At 49.3% G+C, this 19,700-nt stretch overlaps 2 protein-coding genes and 1 long non-coding RNA gene across 3 annotated transcripts; 1 reads left to right on the top strand and 2 right to left on the bottom strand.

Annotated features, from left to right (window-relative positions):
* Positions 1 to 248: 248 nt before the first annotated feature.
* On the bottom strand, positions 249 to 1,763 carry LOC142603533 (uncharacterized). Its single transcript, XR_012837481.1, has 2 exons — positions 1,495 to 1,763; positions 249 to 553 (listed from the first exon to the last, which is right to left on the bottom strand). It is a non-coding gene; the product is annotated as an uncharacterized LOC142603533 (long non-coding RNA).
* Positions 1,764 to 9,484: 7,721 nt separating this feature from the next.
* Positions 9,485 to 12,243, bottom strand: MRPL46 (mitochondrial ribosomal protein L46). The gene is made up of 4 exons (XM_075765069.1): positions 12,019 to 12,243; positions 11,344 to 11,536; positions 10,579 to 10,752; positions 9,485 to 9,926 (listed from the first exon to the last, which is right to left on the bottom strand). Exons 1-4 carry the CDS (start codon positions 12,226 to 12,228, stop codon positions 9,676 to 9,678), a joined length of 828 nt encoding a protein of 275 aa, XP_075621184.1. The 5' UTR covers positions 12,229 to 12,243; the 3' UTR covers positions 9,485 to 9,675.
* MRPS11 (mitochondrial ribosomal protein S11) lies at positions 12,244 to 16,162 on the top strand. The gene is made up of 6 exons (XM_075765071.1): positions 12,244 to 12,343; positions 12,543 to 12,656; positions 12,888 to 12,977; positions 13,714 to 13,843; positions 15,297 to 15,362; positions 15,808 to 16,162. Exons 1-6 carry the CDS (start codon positions 12,291 to 12,293, stop codon positions 15,913 to 15,915), a joined length of 561 nt encoding a protein of 186 aa, XP_075621186.1. The 5' UTR covers positions 12,244 to 12,290; the 3' UTR covers positions 15,916 to 16,162.
* Positions 16,163 to 19,700: the final 3,538 nt, after the last annotated feature.

The raw sequence follows: 19,700 nt of genomic DNA, 5'->3' as shown, positions 1-19,700 counted from the left end.
CTTTGGCACTAGTAAAAAAAATGAGTTTGTGTTACAAAGTTGTAGGAAAAAAAATATCTAAGGATTTAATTAAAACTACAATGCACTGAAAAAACAAGTAATTCTAATGATACAGACAATGCTGTGATTGTATCATTAGTAATTAATTACCTACATAAATGACACTTTGCTTTCTTTAAAGCTATTTATTTTTCTTCTTGGTGTTTGGCATTTTGGGGGGGGGGGGGGGGGGCGGGGGGGGAGGCACGTCCCCTTGCATGCAACTGTCTTCAGGGCACACAAATCATGGGAACGAATTGCTGCGTGGCACGTCAGCTACCAACCTGGCTCTGCGTGCGATTCCTTACCTGTGGGCAGAGGTGCCGTATCCTCACCTCTTGCATCCCGATCCCCACCGAGGAGCGACTGCAGACCTCGCTCCCCAGCTCCTCTCTGCCCGTAACAGGGGCTCTCTGTACCAAGAGCCCAGCAAAAGCAGGCAGCGGTGCAAATTGTGACTCCAGCCACGAAGAGCCTCTGGGACAGAGCTGACAGGCAGAACAGCTACAGCCTTCTGTAGAGGGAGTCAAGGAACAGACCGTTAGCCCAGTGCTATATATATATTATGCTTGTATGTCCTCATGTTAACCAATGTTATATATATATTTTAAGTATTCATGTATTCATAGCTATAAAGGCCTTTTTTCTACTTGAGTTAAATTGTATAACCATGACCTATTGTCCCAGAAGGCTTTTTATTCATGTTAAATGGGTACTGAGATTATAGCGCTCCTTGACAGTAGGTACAGAAGCGTTCTGGAGGAGACAGGAGAAGACTGATGGTCCTATTGAGGCTCAGCAAAGAAACTGAAAACATGAGAACCAAGCAGCTCTGCAGCATGGCTGGCTTTGCATCTGAAAAAGTCAGCTGGGGGTTTGGCTCACTCTTGGAGGAAGGACAAGTTGTCACCTAACCTTGTCCCCTCCCCAGGGAGGTGCTAACTGTTGTTGTGGGGACACCAGTGCCTAGCACACAGCCCTCACACACACGTACATCCCAAATTCTGGTGGCTTCCAACTTCCCATGGTGGTCCCTGACCACCCACCGGTCCCATCTGTTCCCTGACCTGTAAGCCAGGGAGACCAAGCCAGGTTGGCCTCCGTGGTGCCGCTGATGGCAATGCTTCACAAGCGCTCCATGCTGCATCTCCAACGTGATCTTCCACCCTGCCCTGTTCCTTGGGGAGAGCATGCCCACTCGTGTTGCCCCTGCAAACAGCACAATTTGTCACTGGCTCCCTGGTACCCACAGGAGCCTCCAGCCCTACCCCAGAGCCCAGATGCACCCTGGCAGCCCCCAATTAACATTCAAGGGGAAAAGCATAACCTCCTTGGAAAAAACTCTGCATCAGCATCCTGCAAGGAGCTCCTGCGCCCTCATCCCTGCCTGCCCAGACAGGAGATCACTGCAAATCACGTTAGTGAGATTGGCAGGTCCCCTGCACAAATCTTAACCTTTCTCCAAGGCCTGGGGACTCCTCTGGCTGCTGACTTTGAGTCTCATGGTCACACAGACACAAGCAGTGAGATGTTCCCAGCCCTTCTGTTCATTCCCAGTGCACGCCAAGGAGACCCCTCAGTTCCTCAGCGACGTGTTACTTCCACGCTGTCTTGGGAAGAAATGAGGACAAGGCTGGCCTGGGCACTGGTGCCGGGACACACAGTGGTGGCCAAGGATGCTGGTGTCCCTTGGCCGTCTCTGGCACTCCGGTCACTTCGACGCAGTCAGGCTCTCTGTACCAAGAGAGACTGACTGTTATGCTGGTGCCAGATGGTGGATGAGATTAAAAGAATTTGATTTTCAAATAATCCATAAACCTGGCTGAGCTAATGTAATTTCATATGCATTATCTTGTAATCCCAGGGAAAAGAACGTTTCAGAGCAGAGAGTCTCATTCTCCCTCCCTGCAAGGACTCTAACAAGCTATAGATAATCCCCTTTTTGTTGGAAGGTGCTTACAGGGGACCTACAACACCCAGAGCATGGCACAGGGGCTGTGGCTCTGCACCGGTGCCTAGGAAGATGACAACCAGGCACCCAGCACCAGAGAAGCTGTCTTGTGCTGCTCTCACCCCTAGGAAGCTCAGGACATAGCAGTGCCCAAGGACACCTTGAACTCAGACCCCTGGCCAATAAGGGAGGATAAAGGAGGGATTTTGCCACTCCTGTCCCCTAACAATGCCCAGGAGCCTATGCTGCATCACTGGGGTAGGGCAGGAGATACATCCCCTCTTCTAGGTAAACCCACTTTTTTGCCCACTTTTGGGGATAAACCCCCAAATCTGAACACAAATAAATCAAAGGCATGCTGTGCCACCCTGGGGAGAGGATCAGGCCCTCCACACTGACTGAGGCCCACAGCCAGGGCCTGGTGACCACACGGTCTCTTGCAAGGTGAGGGACAGCATGCGGCTGAAACCTGGACGCTGCTGGAAACACCTTCACTGCCCTCTCCAAAGCAAGAACTGCACAACCAGGCAATAGGGGATTCATCCTCAGGGATTTCTTTGCTTCTCCTTGCCCGTGTCAAACACCTACAATCATTTTTTGCCCCATGTCTACCCAATATGGGTGCACCCCTTCTGCACCCCCATCCCTCCCTAACCCCTGCACAGAACCCCGGGCAGCCCACAGCACCCACCCACCATCCACTCTCAGATGCCTCCTGCCTACTCCCTCCCTCTTTTTTCTGCCCGAGAGACTCCTTTGAGCCTCCGGCTCCTTGTTAAGTCTCCATGGAGCAAAGATGACCCCCTGCTAATCGCTGGGATCCTTCAACGTGCAAGCCACCAAGCTTGGGCACAGAGGTTAAAAGCTGGTGATCCTTACTCCATGCTCCAGGCTACCACATTGGAGCGTGTGAGAGCTAGAGCAAGAGGTGATTTTACGGGGAAAGGGAAGGAAAGCTCCACGGATGGGATTTCCCAGTCACTGCCTGCCATCTAGTGCCTAGCGCTTAGCTGCTTCACCGGCAGCAAGCATCTGCCTCCATCATTGGGGGAATTTGGCTCTTAAATTATAGCCAGCAACATTTGCGCATCAGGCTCCCAGAACTGGGGAGGTCCCCACCGTGCTCCTTGGTCTGGGCCAGGGCAAGGAGACGGTTTTAGAGTCAAACAGCCCAAATCCTGGTGGGACCTGTCAGGGAAAACAGTCTGGGAGTGAGGGGAGGTGATGTTGTGCGCCTGCCCAGGTTGTAAACGCAATGCCCAGCTACAGCAGGCTGACTAAATGCAACACATCTTGTTTCACCCCATGCTGTTACCTTCAAGGTCATGTCGTTGTCATCAGTGGCTCCAAGCAAAGCGGTGCACACAGGCATTGTGTGAAGAATGCCACAGACAGGCTAAAAATAGGGAGACAAATGGAAGCACGAGGGAAACGGGCAAAGAAGGCTGAGGCTTGTCAGCTGTGCAGGAGACTGAAAAAACTTACAGAAAATCAGGAAACAAAAATAACCAAGAAACACTCACTTCATGACTTGGATATTCCAGTGCTTGGAGACACTACTGGAGTTTCCCCACCCAGTTCAATCCATGGACAACCATTGAACAGGAACCATTGCAAGCCACTTGGAGCCTTTGGGTCAGCACCAACAGCAGGTGATTGGGAGTGTTTTAAAGGTCATCGGGCAATTTGGGGGGCTAATGCTCTCCCTCCCCTCCCTTCAGTAGGGGTATATACCTGTGCTCACCTTCGGGGCTGGTCATCTGTCAGCTTCTTGTCCCTCTGAAAAGGGCTCCAATACCTACCTACCCACAAAGGCAGAAGAGAGCAGGCAAGACAGCTACAGCTCACCACAGTCCTATGTCCAGGCAGGGGAAGTTAAGGGAGATGAAATCCAGAAGGGTCTGTGTTAGGCAATGCCCATCCTGCTCACTACCTCCAGCCTCTGCTAGATCAGGAGCCTCTGGCACCTTCTGCAGCACCACATCCCCTACTTCTGCACAGGGAACAAGACTGGATGCTGACCTGCCAGCACTGGTGGAGCAGGAGAGGAAAAGCGGGTCCCCATGGGTGCCACCTCCAGCAGTCGCCCATCCCGCACCACAAAGCGGTGAGCTCACAACCACCCCTGGTGAGATCAGGCACCCCAAATTACCAGCCTCCCTCCTCACCATGCCCCTTATTTATTTGGCTGCCCGGTCCTCATCACACCCCTCAAGCTCATCCAACATCCGCAGCCTGTGCCATTCACTAATACCATGGCTGGGGAAACAACTGCGGTTTTGCAGAGGGGCACGTTGGGTCTGACACAAATGGGCTGCACTGGTCATTTGGAAAAGGCAGGCAGGGCAGGGCAGCAGCTCACAAACACACAGAACCAGATTTACTGATTAGCACATGGCTCCGATTTCCTCCAATGCTTCCAGAAAAGCAATAGGCGACATTAACAAAAGGATTACTCAGAATTCAAAAGCAAATGGGATTTGTGACCCATTATATTAACCGGGGACTGTGGAAAGCTCTACAGAGAGAGAACACTGCCGGCAGGTCACCAAACCAATTATTAAGAGCTCACAGATCACGAAGCTAGATACATACACACATCAAGATAAATTTCTATTTGCCTGCAGAAGCAGGACGCTGGCTGAGCCACCCTCCCAACCCAGTGCGCTTTTTCTATGTGCCCATTAAACCTGGATTATATCTAGTTACTTTCCCCAATAATTCACTACCTCCACAGGTTTAATGCTGTGGAATAACATTTGGGAGGGTAAAACCTGAAAGAAGAAATGTAATGGGCATAATTACTTTGATAGATGAGAAAGAGCAGAATGCAGGCAGGCAGCATGGGGTGGGAGCAGGCCAGCGGCGCACACGCTCCCCCCGACATCGCTCGCAGCCCTCCCAGCAGCAGCGCTGGCCCGTGCCTCGATGTCCCCAGCTTCCCTCTGCCCTGACACCTGAGAGGGAGAGCAGCCCTTAGACACAAAGTAACCTGCCTCTGACTTCCACTCGCACCCTCATCTCCAGCACAGATCAGCTTAAGCTGCAAATTGTTAGCTGTAAAACCTTTTCCTAAGCTTTTGCCTCAGTTAATTATGAGATTAGATGCTCATGGTATCCAGACGAAGGGCCAGCTCCTGCTTGCATACCGTCCTGCTTCTGGACTAGGCTGTGACGGCAAGTCCTAAAGCCTTTATTGCCTCGCCTGGGTTTTGACGAAGCTTCATTTTAACATTGCTGAATAACTCTTCATATTTCAATGGCAAATGCCCCGGGTCTCCGAGCATTTTCTATGAAGTCCTGCCAAAGGATTTTATACCCCTCCCCAAGAGCTGATGGGGAAAAGTAGCCTTGACAGCAAAGCTGTATCTAGAACTACCTGAAGGGGCTTCCTGCTGTCAGCACGTTGTACTCGCTTCACAGATTCCTGGCTTTGCTTTTTGCAGTCTTGGTGTTAAGGATTTGGGTACTATCAGCAAAGCTTCTGGAGCAATTTCTCTCCGAGTTTCGCAGTAGCCCCCTCACCTTTTACATTTGTTCTTACCTTTGCAGAGATTCACCCAAGCACAGCCTTCTGCCTACCGCACTCTGTGTCCTTCCAGTGTGCTGGTTGTGTCAAAACACAGGTGTTATTTCCCAACAAAAGGGAGGAAAAAGGTGTCCTCAAAACAGAAGGATAAGTCCTAACCCAGTCATACCACTGGTAACCTCAACCAGATTTTCCACACCATTTTCAGCTGGGTCTCCAGGCTGCCACAAGCAGAGCACCCCACGCTGCTTCTCCCACAGGCTGCTGAGCACAGCATGAATGGGCAGTGCTTGCAGAAACCCTAGGCACTGCCACAAAAGCTCCCTCCAAAGAGACAGATCCCTTCCAACACAAGCACAGGAGCTGGAACAGAATAAAAGCAAGTGACTGATGCTGCTGAAGACACCTTATCCTCCAGGACAGGGAGCGAGCCCACAGGCTGCCCTTGGGATAGCCCAACTCCTACCCTCCCTGCATCAAAGCAGCTCACTCGGCTCTAACAAGCTCATGGCTGTATTTGGGAGCAATAGCATCTCTCCTACAGGTTTTCAGAGAGGAGGAAGCGGTGTAGTCTGTGACTCCGGCAGCCTCTCCTCGCTCTGCATGTATTTATCTTCCAAATGTTGAAGCTTTTGGTTGCTTGAAGCCAGCCAGGAGGAGCAACAAACAACAGCTTCCTATTATGTGAGAAAGCATGTGGTTCAGAACAGTTCACAGCGTTACCATATCACAAAACATGTGAGCAGGGCCCTGCTTAGAGTGCGCCAATCCCTGAAACTCCCACAGACAGGGAGGGATAGCAGCTAGGGAAGGTATTTGGTAGGGGAAGTAGAGGAAAGCTGTATCCATGAAGCTGAAAATTGGTTCTATTAGGACTTGTTATCTCTCCTTCACCGGAGGGGAGTGCTACCATCCAATTTGTAACAAAGAAAACCTTCATGTCTCTCTTCTAACATGGTGACTTAAGCAATGGTTTAGATGCAGAATTTTTAGACTGCAGCTGATCCTTCCCATTTGTTTCTGTTTCTGGAGGCTTTTAGTAACAGCTCCTGGACTGCATCACAACAGGGAAAGGTCATCTAGATGTGCCTCCTTCCCCCTTTGAGGGGAGAAAGATCCGGCTTTTGTGTATCACCCTCATGAATAGAAGCATCCTGTGCTGAAAACATCTTTCAGGACCAGAAAGTCTCCGTAGTGTAACCACTCTCCAGCCTCCTCCCCAAGATGCGCAGTCAGGGGAAGACAACGCTCAGACGCTGCCTGGCAGCCACAGCACTGATCTTATGTCGGACTTTTTGGATGAGTCCCTCATTGCTGCTCTCAAAGCAAGGAGTCACAGGCCCTTTCCAAAACACTCCTCGGTGCACACTTCACAGGAGAGCTCTTCGATTGATCTGTGTCTTGCACTAAAAAGCCACAGCAAACTCTGTGCCTTCCCAGGTACTTGCTGTGACTTCAGGTTCTGGCAAAGATCTCATGTGAGAGGGCCTTGGCCAAGGGGAGAAAAAACCCTCCAGGCTTCAGGTGCAAACAAGCTCCAGACTCCCTCAACACCCAACCACACACTCATGCAGTTCTCTGCCATGTTTGCAAGGGGAGTTTTGTGTTTCATGCTCAACACAAGTGAAATGCTCCCCCTGCTCTTTGTGCTGGACCGTAAGAGGCACACCGTGGCTACAGCAGCTCTCTCCCAGCCACGACTCGACAGGTTTCTTCTGTTCCAGGAGAGACAAAAGCTCTGTCAGAAAAGGTTTTAAGGCTTTGTGCTATCCTTTCAGTAGTTACCAGCAAAATATATCCTACCAGCCTCCCTGATCAGACTTCTGCAACTCTGCAAGGAGTACAGGTATAGGTTTGTACTGAGTGGAAAGACAGCCTGCAGCCACCAGGTTCTCAAAGGAGAATCACAGCCTGAGTGATCTACTGCAGGACCTCTGGGAACAGAGAGGAAATCAGAAGATACAAACCATCCCCTGCGCTAGGAAACCTGCATGATATCCTTCTGCGTTTCTCTCACCGAGGCCAGAGAGGTAGGGAACAGGTCACACAGAAGAACTGAGCAAAAGCACACCATGTTGCAGGATCTGGGATTGTTTGTGGCAGCTGGCTGAGGGTTTTTAAATAAAATCAACTGCAGGATGGGAAAAAAAAAAAAGAAAAAGGCATTGTTTCTATGCATGCTGCAAACAGGAATTTGTTTTAGCTGATGAGAAAACAACAATTTCAGCTTCCAGAAAGACAAAGCTTCTCATACACCTGCTATCTGTAAGAACAAAGGCCTAAGCCCGAGGAGGAAAAAAAAAATATTAAAAAATTAAAAAAAAAAACACAAAAAAAACACGAAGGAGGCTGTTGATTCTGACCTTTCCACTGCTGGAGGGAACTACACCTCTCTCAGCACAGACAATCCTCAAAGACACATAGCTTGAGCAAGCCAGAGAATAAGAACTGCCTGGGTTTGAAGATCAGCAAGCTTTCAGTACAGCCTTTCTATCTTTTGTGCTCGTGATTTTGAGAACAAATAAGTACAGATTAAACAGCATTTTACATGCTTTGAAAGTTTCATTCCAGCAACACAGAACCTGCATTTGGCATGGGAAATAGGGAAGAGACCTCAGCAAAGAACATGTCCTAAGCCCGGACCCACAAACCTCTGCTCAGGGGCTGCATGTTCTGGAACCAGCAACAGCCTGAAACAGAGTGGCAGAGAAGGCAACAGTCTCCCCTTTAACAGTGCTGACCTCAGACAGCACACAAAAAATCTGCAGTTTCTCAGCCACATACTTATTTCCTCTTCGCAAGTGCCTCCTTGCCAGACCTGCAAGGGTGCTTCAAGAAACCAAGTTTTGTTGGTGATTTATGGCAAGGCTGCAGCTCCCAAACTGTCCAGCATTAGAAAATGGAAGGCTGCTGTGTTACCCCCAGCCCAATGGCTTGTGGAGTGATTAAGGATAGCTTTAATTTGAGGCCTGCAGCTCAACAGCTCCCAAAGGATTGATAAAATATATATAGCAATCTCCAGTTCCACCTCTGGAGGCCAAACTCTCTCCCAGTGATTAACGACAGCTATTTCCTTGCTCTCTCCCTGCCGTTGAAGAAGGCCGATTCTCTGCAAGGTCCAGCCAGCCCGGGCCACGCTCTGACTACCAAACAGCAATATTTACAACCAGAAAAAACCCTCCAAGAAATAGAACCGGCCCCAGAGAGGTGAGATGGCACCACATAAGCCCAGGATAGATCTTCTAATAAAGAAATTGGGGTAACAGGGTCAGGCTACCCAAGGCAGACCTGGCTGGGTTAGCAGCGTTAGCCTAACACACCAGGAATGGGAGCAGAGAACTCCCCAGAGCCACCTTTGAGGCTGTTCCCAGGAGGCAGCAATGCTAGAGCAGCCTTCTCCCCTCAGGAAAAAAAAAAAAAGTCAGCCTCTCAGCCCAGACAGAGCACTGCTGCTCAAATGTTACCCTCCTTCGTGTCTGTTGCTACAGCTTGAGGCTCAAGAGGAGGGAAGCGTGGGTGGGAAAACAACGCTCATCTAAAGAGAGCTGCTGCCTATTCCTCATGTATCCATATCCTCCACAGCCACTGCACTATCACGGACTCTAGGCCAGAGGCAGCTCCAACACAGATTAAACATAAATAAACTGTGAATATCCCAGCTTCCAGCTCCCCAGAAATCCACCTTGCCCAGCCCTGTGTCCAGGAGGGTCTGTTCCCACCCAGGCACAGATAACCCTCCAGTGCTGCTCTTATTAAGAGGCAGGGGCCACAGACAAGCATTAGCCATTGCTTAGAAGAAACCACTTGAGCTCTGAGACAGGATTCTGGTGAAGAGAACAAGACTCCTGGGTACCACAGCCCCAGGGAATCACACGCTTGGGAGAGGGAAAGATCACAACGTGCATTTCCAGAGGAGGTGGAGGAGGATTCAACAAGAGCAAAGGACTCCCTGAGGAGAGCTTCACTTCCTAGTATAAGATTTAATATTTATTTAGTACAGGCCCAGTGAAGAGAACTGGGAAATAAGGCAAAGGCAAATTATCCTCCAGAGCCCAAGTTAACATCCCATACACACAGACCACGCCAAGCAGCAGCTCTGCTCCTCCCCAGAGTCGCGTCCCACATCTTCCCCACCTGCTGGAGCACAGCCTATGGCTTATAAGTCCAGAAGGAATCGATTCACTTTTTTCAGGTATTCCGACTTCAAGTAATCTCCCAGCTCATCCTTTGTGACCCACAGGTAATCTTCCTTCAGCTCTGCCTGGGACAAATCACTGCTTTGGAGGAAGGCTTTGAAGAAGAATACTTTGGCTCCCACGTTACCCTCAGTCCTGATGGCCCTGGGGAATTTATACTTGTAAATCCCATATGGCGCATTCCCCAGGATTTTGGCTTGAATGCGATCTCCTGCAAGATCCCAGCAACATAAGAGAAAGAAAACAGAAAACAAGACATAAGAACACAGAGCAACAGTAACTGAAAGACAGCATAAACTACTCCTTGTATCTGGTTCAGACCAGCTGTTCCTTCTCAGCAGAAATATTGCCAATTGTAAGCATTTTCTCATGAAAAAACACCTTGTCCTGGAGTCCAGCAAGCAGTGTGAGAGCGCTTTACGACCCACACCGAAAAGCAAGGACGCATGGGTTTGCTGTCACCCATCTGCCACAAAAGCTGCCACAGGGCAACAAGAGGGAAAGAGAAGCTGTACACCTGGAGCCAGCCTAGACCGTTCAGAGGATGCTCCAACACCAGACCATGTGGGCCAGACCAGGCACCACAGCTGCTGGCAGCCAGAGATCCCAACTCACAGCCTGCCAGCTCAGTCAGCCCCACACACACTGCAGTCGCTCTGTGATGGTGCACAGTTACAGAGCCAATCACCCAGGATCACAGCTCTTGCCAGAAAGCCCACCCCATTGAGCTCTGTCCCTCTGCAAGGAAATGCCTTTTCCCAGCAGATGGGAGGAGATTTCACTACAGCAGATGGCAAATACCCCTCAGACAGGGTACAGGAAGAAAACCGCTGGGAGGGCCAGGCACACGGCAAACTACGCACCCAAAAATGTAGCCATGGCTCGTTCAGCTGTGCTTCGCAGTGTCTCTCCAGGCTGCCATTCCACTTGAGGCAGGAGCCACAGTTCCTGGTTACCAATTTTCTGCTTCACCAGGAGCATCAGGTTACTGTCCAGCCTCCGGTCCAACGACGTTCGAATATTGTTTTTATCAGCATCTGCCAAAAAACAACACATGCTGGAAACAAAGCTTCCTGGCAGCGCTGCTCTGATTCATCGCCCCTCTCTGTCTCACACCCTTCCAGCAGTAATACACAAACATGGACACATGGAACAAGACAAAAATCTAGACAGAAACGCTCCCAGTCACTCTGGAAGCCAACGCAGGATTCAGCCGGAACCCACTGCCAGACTGCGCTCTGCTTCATTTCCAGAAGGCATTTATAGCAAGCAGCCTGGATCTCTACCTTTACAAAAATCAACAAAAGCACTAGGCAAAGCTTGAGAACCAAGCTACCAAACATTTCTCTTGTATAGAAAAAGCATCCATTTTCACCATTCTGCTCCAGTACGGTTGAACACACACATCTTTGCAGCACAGCAACACCAATTCCCATATCAGCCAGTTCATTCCTTGTGTGCTAACAGTGCTGCCACAGAGATTCTCTTTAAAACAAAAAAAAAGACCTCCACTAAACTGCACTCAGCTGTGTACAAAAGACTCAGCAAATGGCTTCCCTCTACTGATTTGCACTTAGCTGCATTCAACACTCAGGGTGTTCTCACTCACCACGAACTTCAGCCTATACCTGTTATCCGTGGAGCAGCTTCAAATTGCAGTAATTTCTGTTCCCACTTGTCTTCCAGGTCTTGAGCCATGATGACTGTTTTGCCCGGTGCCTCATCATCATCGTACGTGCTTTCCTTCCTCCTCCTGAGCTGCTCCTCCTCTTCCAGCTTGCGGATTTCATGATCTGAATAGTGGCTTTTCTCCAGCTCTATCTAGAAGGGCAACACAGAGAATTGTTAAGGCACCAGCACTATGGGCTGGATTTGGCAAGCAAAATTGTTTCTACCTCAGTGAATACAAGATGATGGGAATTTCCCAAAGCTCGAGCAGGACTTTCCTGTTCACAGCAAGAACCTCTATTAGGGGCACCAACAGCTTCAAGAAAGGCCACAGAAGCGCTACCAAGACCCACAATAGTTGTTGCAGGCAGCAAATCACAGACAGAGCACCCAGCATTACTTCATAGTGAGGAGCAACATCACCCCAGATGCACCCAGCCAGGCTGTGTGGGGCCATCAGCTACTCCCAGCCCCTGGCCTGCCACCACACCGGGGCTGGCGGCCGCGGACAGTCCCCGGTAGCGCCTGAGGCGCTACCGGGGACTGTCCGCGGCCGCCAGCCCCACAGGGTGCTCTCCCCTCCAGGCCTGAGACAGCCATTTTCCTGTCAGCAAATCCCCAGCGCCCCCCTCTACCTGCTCCATGAGGGCCGCCATCTCTTCCTCCTCCTTCTCAAGGGGCTGCGTGATGCGGGGAAGTCGCAGCAGACACATCGCCCCGAAAAGCCGCCACGGTCGAGGCGCGGTAGCGGTACAAAACCACCGACCCCAACTCGCCACTCTCTGCCTGGGCGCCGCCATTATATTGCCGCGCGGTCCACAATGCACCGCGGTGAGCGCCGCCATCTTTCCTCCCAGCTCCCGTCGTGCTTTGCGGTGACCTTTCCGGGCGCGCTACAGGAGCCGCCATGAGCGCGGCGCTGGCGGTCGCCTGGCAACGGCTGCTCGGAGCGGCCTGGGGGTGAGCGGCGGGAGCGGGCCGCGGTGAGGGGGGGGGAGACCGTGCCGAGCCCCCCCTTGGTCTGAGCTGACCGCTGAGGCCTTCCCTCCCCGTGATGGCGGCCGGCACGGGAGGTCCCGCTGGGCCCGGCCCCCAGCTCACCAACGCCCAGGGGGAGGCCCCGGTAGCCTCACTGCCGGCTGCCGTTTCTTTCCCGCAGGGGCTGCGCTGCCGCCCTGTGCCGTGGCCTGCGCACCGGCTCCCAGAGGCTGCAGCACCTTGCGGAGGCGGCGGCCGCGAAGGAGGCGGAGAACCAGAGCGTGACCGACCTGAGGTGAGGCGGGCGGGCCGCGCCGGGAGGGCTCCGCCATTTGCCTCTTGCTGGGAGGTTTTATCGCCTTCGGTGTTTTTTTTCAGCCGAGGAGGGAAAGCGAGTGACTTGACTCAATCACAAACGCAGCTTGTGTCTTTCAGAGACTTGGTCCCTTCTTTCTTTCCCAATACGAAATAAAACTTTGCAAAATTTAAAGAGTGAGTGCCTGATAACTCTTATTTTGCTCCTCAGCCCTTTAATCCTGCAGAGGAACTCCATGAGATGGGACGGAAAGATCTATGAAGAAATCCCAATAGCTCACATCAAAGCTACGTACAACAAGTAAGCAAATGAGCCGCTCCATTCCTGCTCTCGTGCAAAATGAAACCTTACAACATACCTGGGCTTTGGCCAGTCAGCATGTTGATCAAGAAAAAAGTCAAGGGAGTGGTGTCCGTGACTGGGAAGATAATAACACTGAATCCAAACCTCAGTGCTGTTCAGGAAGCATAACTGTCCTTGTAGTGTCTTTAACAGCAATAAGATTGTTACTACACGTTTTGACTACATTTTGATATGAATAATTAGATGCTGATGGCTTTAATAGCAGGTTACTTCCAGCCCTCAGTTCTAGCACTATGGCTATACAGCTGTAGAAAAAATTGTCATATTCTCCATGAGAGATTGCTCTGTTTCATTAGCGATCCCTAGTGTGATATTTTACTGTTTCTTTAAGCTCTTTCAAGTTCTAGAAATGTTTTGTGCATTTTTTTAATAAACAGAAGAGTTAAAATGTTCTCAGTGAGAGGTGGGTCTGAAGGGCCAAGTGGTATCTGAGGTATACCTGGATAAAGTATACTTTATCCAGAAAGGTTTTGCCACCTCAAAGGGGGCTCATGGTCTCTGCAGCAGGTTTATTTAAGTGGGATACCTCAAAAGAGAGTGCTGAGTTAGGGTAGCTTGGAGAAGGGAGATGGGGAGTTTGTGGTGAGCCGTGCCAGTAAGCTGAGCAAGAAGAAACTGGAGAATAAAGCTTTGTTCTAGCTTGCTGCTTTCTTTTGCCCGTCTCTTTCTGTAGCACCCACATCCAAGTGGTCAGCTTTGACAACAGGCCATTTGCCCGTACATCCTGTGGCACAGAAGGCTTCCAGAACGCCAAGAAGGGAACTGCCATTGCAGCACAGACTGCAGCCATGGCAGCAGCAGTGGTGAGTCCACACTGATGATTCTCACCTTCCCAGAGGCGAGCATGGACTGCATCCCCCCACTACCTGGGTACATGCCCCGCTCACAGGCAGCAGTCCAGAGTGCTGTTCCTTAGCGGTCCAGCAGCACGCTGCTGTTTGCTGACAGTTTCCCTAGCTTCAACTGACATAGTACACATCTTCACACAGACAAAGCATGTTTGAAAAAGAAGTTATAACTGCCCAGAGGGTGAGCTTAGCTGTGCAAGTTGTTATTGGAAGATGTATCTTGGAGCCTATCCTTTTCTAGCTCCAGTTTGCTAGCTCCTTTTTTCTGAGTGAACATCTCTCAGCCATTTTGGAAATACAGCCCCTGAATCAGCAGCAGTTCAGTTTTTGCACTGTAGGGGACAGAGAAGCAGCTGTAATTACTGGCCAAATGTTTTATATTTGCTCTCTGCCACAGGAGAACTGAGCTCCTGCCAGCAGTTCCAGTCAGAGGTGATGTCCTTCCACATGTAGTTTCCAGCTGCATACAGTTTACTGTAATTGTTCCTAAAATAAATGAAAAAAAAAAAAAACCATGTGGGTGTCCAGATGGCAGGAGAAGATGAGGCTGGCTGTGTCACGGTCCTCATTACAGCAGAATGAAGCAAGGTTAAACTGAAAAATCTCATCCTAAATTAGGTGGAACTCACTCCAGCCTTTCATGTCAGAGGTGTTTGGTGCCACTGCTGGCCAACAGCTTATTGTGGTTGACTCAGAGGAATAAAAGAACATCTTCACTATTAATCTGTGCTCATCTGAGCCTTATAATAGCTGCATAGCTTTGCTTGGCTGGATTTATTCCATCACTGTTGAAGTTGTTAGGACATTAATTGCACCAGAACGCAGAAAGCAAAAGGTGCAGAGGAGCTCCGTCCACGTGGTGGCAGCACAGCTAAGCTTTACAGCAGGTGGTTTTCATTTTCAATTTGCAAGCCCCTAGAATTTTTGCACTGAAGGTGCGGACTCCTGCACAGCAAACATAAAGCTTGCCTGCTTTTCTCATTTACCCTCTAGACAGAATCCACTGATCACAGGAGAGAAGTTGCTGCATTAGAGAAGGGAAAACAGCTTTCAGTTAGTCCTTGTTAGTCCCTTGTCAGTTCAGTCACGTATCCATGGATGTGTCATTTGCTGCCCTGGCTTTAGGTCACAGATAGTTTGATCTTAAAGCTTTCTCTATATGCAGAGCTGACAGCCTAGCACAGAAGTTCTCTCAAAATTGCCATGGCTGTATCCAGGCCTCTTTTTCTCCTAGCGTCTTTGTGCAATAATCCCCATATTTGTCTTCTGTATCCATTACTACCTACTCCTTATTTTTACTTAAAGAATACTATATGATAGTGTGCCAAAAGGGAGTGAAAGACTCCAGGGGAGCCAGAGCAGCAGGAGTTCCATCACAGAGATCACTAACCAGTTGTTCTTTTCACAGAAAGCGCGTGGGAAGGGTGTGTTGCACGTACGAGTCATGGTGAAAGGACTGGGACCAGGACGCAAAGTAGGTGTCAGAGTTTCTTTTCATATTTTTCCTCTCTTGGGCATAATACAGGTTTTTTAAATTCAGACTGGTCTCATGACTATGCCTGTTAACTTGGTGTTTCTGAAGGTGATGTAAAGAATTCATCACTCAAGTGCCCAGTAATGAAATTTTAGAATCATTAGAATTTTAGAGTAGTATCACTTTGGAGGCAGAATAAAAGCTGTATTCGGGACTTCTTCCAACTAAAGTAGGAAAATTGATGAGAATGCTGATGAAAGGACAGGACCAGATAGGTTTAACTGGGTTTTCTGATACAAATAAATTAAGATAATTACAAAGTAGAATCATTGGAACAAGTTGCTTTTTGGACAGGATGGCCAAACTATTTTCCCCTGAGCTTCTTCCCTTCCCTGCTGTTCAAGGTGTTGATAACAGTGTGTCATCTGCTGTCTTGTTCTTCCAGGCTGCCATCAAGGGTTTGACTATGGGAGGTTTGGAGGTCATCTCCATCACCGACAACACCCCAGTTCCACACAATGGCTGCCGCCCACGGAAAGCCAGGCGAATGTGAGAGGGGAGTGGAGAGGCGCACAGCTTTCAACATCAGTTCATGCAACAGGGACTGGGTTGAATGTTGGTCCTGGGACAGATTCTGGAAAGGCACCCTCCCTGGAAATACTTGAGGGAAGCTTGAAGAAGAGAGACCATCCTGACCCTTAAAAGCCCAAGTGGTAGAAGAAGGAATACATGTACTGCCTTAGTGGGAAGCCTCTTGTGTACAAAGTTTATTGATTAAAATGTTGGTCTTTTAACAGCCATTCCTGCTGTGTTCCCAGAAATATTTTGGATTATTACTGCCTCTTGACTGCTGTCTTCCTCTTACCACTGTATGTGGCTCTTGTGTAGCCCTCAGTGCTATTATTAACCTTGTTAGGTTGAAAGGGAGCTTGAGGTCTAGATCTCCTAGTCATCTGTAGTAAACAACTGCATGGGGTCACAGCAGCTTCCTTCCCTCTTTTTCTCACTGCACAGATTTGGAAACAAGGCATGGGGTAACTCTTCCCCTTCCCCCTGGCTTGCAGAGCTCCGCATGCCGTGCGAGAGGCAACTCTCCCTCTTCACACAGGATGGAGCGCTGTAGTCTGGATCCGCTATTGGAAAGATCTGTTGTGGTGCTTTGTTTCACCTGAGCTGTCGCTGGCCTGCCAGTGCTACTGGCCAATGGAAAACGCCAGTCCTAAAGGGGCTGGGATCTTGCCAGGTTTGATACTTGCTATCTCTTTGGTACTGCCTTGTGCACCACAAACTGGATTTTCCGGGGTCCTGGGGAAAGCAAGCAGGGGATTAGTAGGCCTGAGGAACAATGAAATGCTGCCAAGGAGATGTAAAGCACTTAAGTCTTGAACTGTACCTCTATATCCCAAGCTTGACATGGGTCTGTGTTGTATTATTGCTGTCCCAGCTTCATCCAGAGAGAATTTCTGCCAAGCAAACATGTCTGAAGCTCTCCGGAGCATTAACCAGGGAAGGTAACAGCAGTAACCAACTACAGGACTGATTTCCTGGCTGGCAGAGGCACACCACCTAGCAAAGGGCAGCTCCTGGAAATCCACACTGCCAGAGAAGCCCAAGCCATGTACAGCATGCGCTGGGTAAATATTTCACCTGGAAAGTGTATTTTAGCACAGCCAGCAGTTCTATCGCAAACCCAGAATCTTCCTTTCTATTATTGCTTTCTGTTGTTCCTCCTTAGTTTCTTAAATTGCATAATTAACTATTCTCTTCCTCTTTAGAGACAGGGTACCATGGCAACAAGGCAGTGAACCTCCTTCATGGGGCTGAGTGGCATGCGGCAGGTTTTGAAAGAAATCAGTCTGCTTAGAAGAGCCCATTGAGTTGCATTTGACGGAAGAGAAGAAAACAAGACTTGGATGAATTCCCTACCTTACTCCAACTGTCTGAATTTGAATAGAGGGTAGGTTATCTTAAAGGGAAGTTCCTTGAGCTGTCACAGATTTGACAGCAAGGAAGAGAGGTTCTTCCACAGATGTTTGACGCACTGGAAGAGCTTCCCCCTCTCTAGAAATACAGCTGAGCTTCTAGTGACTTCATATTCCTCTTTTTAAGGAGGAGATACCAGGCCAGCTATAAACCACAAAGACTAGCTCTGAGTATCCAGGCAGCTAGCTGGAGAAGGCATGTGTGCACACTGATGTGTCTTACAGCAAGGCTGGACTGGTTTCTAGGCCCAGCACAGCGACCAGCCCTGAGAAAGGAGGAGCAGCAGTCCATGCTGACAGGCTTGTCAGCAATTCACTGTCTAGCACACTGAGAAAACCAAACACTACCATTCTCTACCAGAAGCTGCTCGCTGCATCAATGTAGCAGAAGTGCCCATGTCAGATAAAGATGATAGAATAAATTGAAAAGTAAGACTGGGAAGAGACTTGCAGTCCTTCTGAAATTCAGGGAAGAGTAGGTAGATGATTTGAGAGTCAGAAAGCAATGAGAATAAATCCAGACTTAGAATCAAGGCTGTGCCCTTTGTAAAGGCCACTCCTTAACACTCCTGATTTCTGAGCATTTGTGAACCTTTCACAAAGTCTACCAATACATTGCTACTGCTTATACAGTGGGAAGTTTTAATCACCTGATCTGCCCTGCCTAGTTCTGGTCCCTATTCCTACTTCTTCCTCCAGCTGATATTTATATAGGACTCTGAGCTGGACAGAAGAGGCTGACGCTGCTCTCCATGGTTCCATGGCTGAATCTGTACAGTATCATGCAATATTTGTCTTCCAAACCCCCAGCTCTGCATACCCTCCCTGAGGTCTCCAGCACAGTGTTTCAGTTGTGCAGCTTTTTGTTGAAGTCACGTTTTCCACCCACCTTCTCTCCTGCCCTGATGGAGCACCCCCAAAGCCATGTCCTAACTTACTGCTCAGTCTGAGCTGTTTATTCTGCAGCACATCCCGGGCCTCTGGGGCATTCGTCAGTGATGTGGGAGAGCACAGTTACACAAAGCAAGCTCTCCCACCTTGTGCGAAGGCTCGAAGGCTCGGTCGTTCCTTCCTGCACATGCTCTATGGTGAAAGAAGTCTTAAAACTCTATTGTTGTTCGTCTCGCAGGGAATTAATAGACACCAATAGCACTTAATGATTTCCTTACCCTTCAGATGTAACTATTAATTAAGGGCCTGCTTTTAGTCAGCCACTGGTGTTTACCAGTTCTAATTGCTCTTCTTGGCGCCTGGGTGGAATACTCTTTTCTACTGGCTCACATTGCTCCTAAGCAGCAATTACTTCACTTGTCAAGAGCACAGCCACAGCATTAGCACCCTCATTAGGGTCACATCCTCTCCCTCTGGGCTTCCCCATTGCTTTGGGACATTCTTCTTTCCCCTCCCTCCTAACTTTTGATTCCCTACTCTCAAAGAAGCCTTCTTCTGTGAAACAAGCTCAGAAGCTTGCTACTGACCGCAAAGCTTCATCTTGGTTCAACCCTGGCCTTTCTGGGGTTTTGCCCTCCATTTTAAAATACCACCTGGACCTTTCTCTATCGCACAGGGGGTGAAACACAAAACACTCTTCTGACTTACAGATAAAAATGCTCCCTCAGGTCTCTTTACCCCTTAATGAGTGCCATACTGCCTGGGAGAGTTAGACTAACTCAGTTACCCTTTGCTTGGATAGGGATGGCACCTGATGGCTTGGAAAAAATAGCCTCCCCCAGCCTTCTCCCTAACAGTATATTATTCTGCAAAGAAGAATTATTTCCCTATCCCCAGCAATGAGAACTTTCTACCTAGAGCTGCAGCTTTCTCTGCTGAATTGGTGATTTACTATTTCTTAATGTGAGCATCTCAGTGACAAGAGTCAGGCAGCCAATTTCGATCCCTTTGTGAGATTCAATTAAACCATTAATTAAGTGATGTCAGTGTCCTTTAACAGCTGACTGTATACACAAGCAAGCAAGAAGGGGACAGACCCTGCAGTGCTAATAAACTGTAGCAGCAGGGGTGGTTTACCACAGCCCAGCTGCAGCTGTTAGGGACATCTGTGCAGGCTTTGCTGGCTTTCCCTCTGGTGTGGGAATACCTGGCTGGGGATGTGCACAAAGCAGGTCACTGAGTAGGTGTTTATAACCCTAAAGCACCCCTCGGGAGCCTTTGAGAAGTAGCAGTTCAAGTCAGGTTATGTTTTTGCACTCGCACTTTGACAGATAATCACGGGTGCTGCTTTCATGCCTAGCATCCCTGCCCAGCCCCTCTTCCCCTCCAACCTCAGCCTACGACCTCTCAGACCAAAAAGAGATCAAGGACCCTCAGATTGTTTTTGTGCTTTTCCAATGTTCTC

The sequence above is a fragment of the Balearica regulorum genome, chromosome 12, assembly GCF_011004875.1.
Source record: "Balearica regulorum gibbericeps isolate bBalReg1 chromosome 12, bBalReg1.pri, whole genome shotgun sequence".
Lineage (NCBI taxonomy): Eukaryota > Metazoa > Chordata > Aves > Gruiformes > Gruidae > Balearica > Balearica regulorum.
This window is presented reverse-complemented; position numbering and strand designations above follow the sequence as displayed.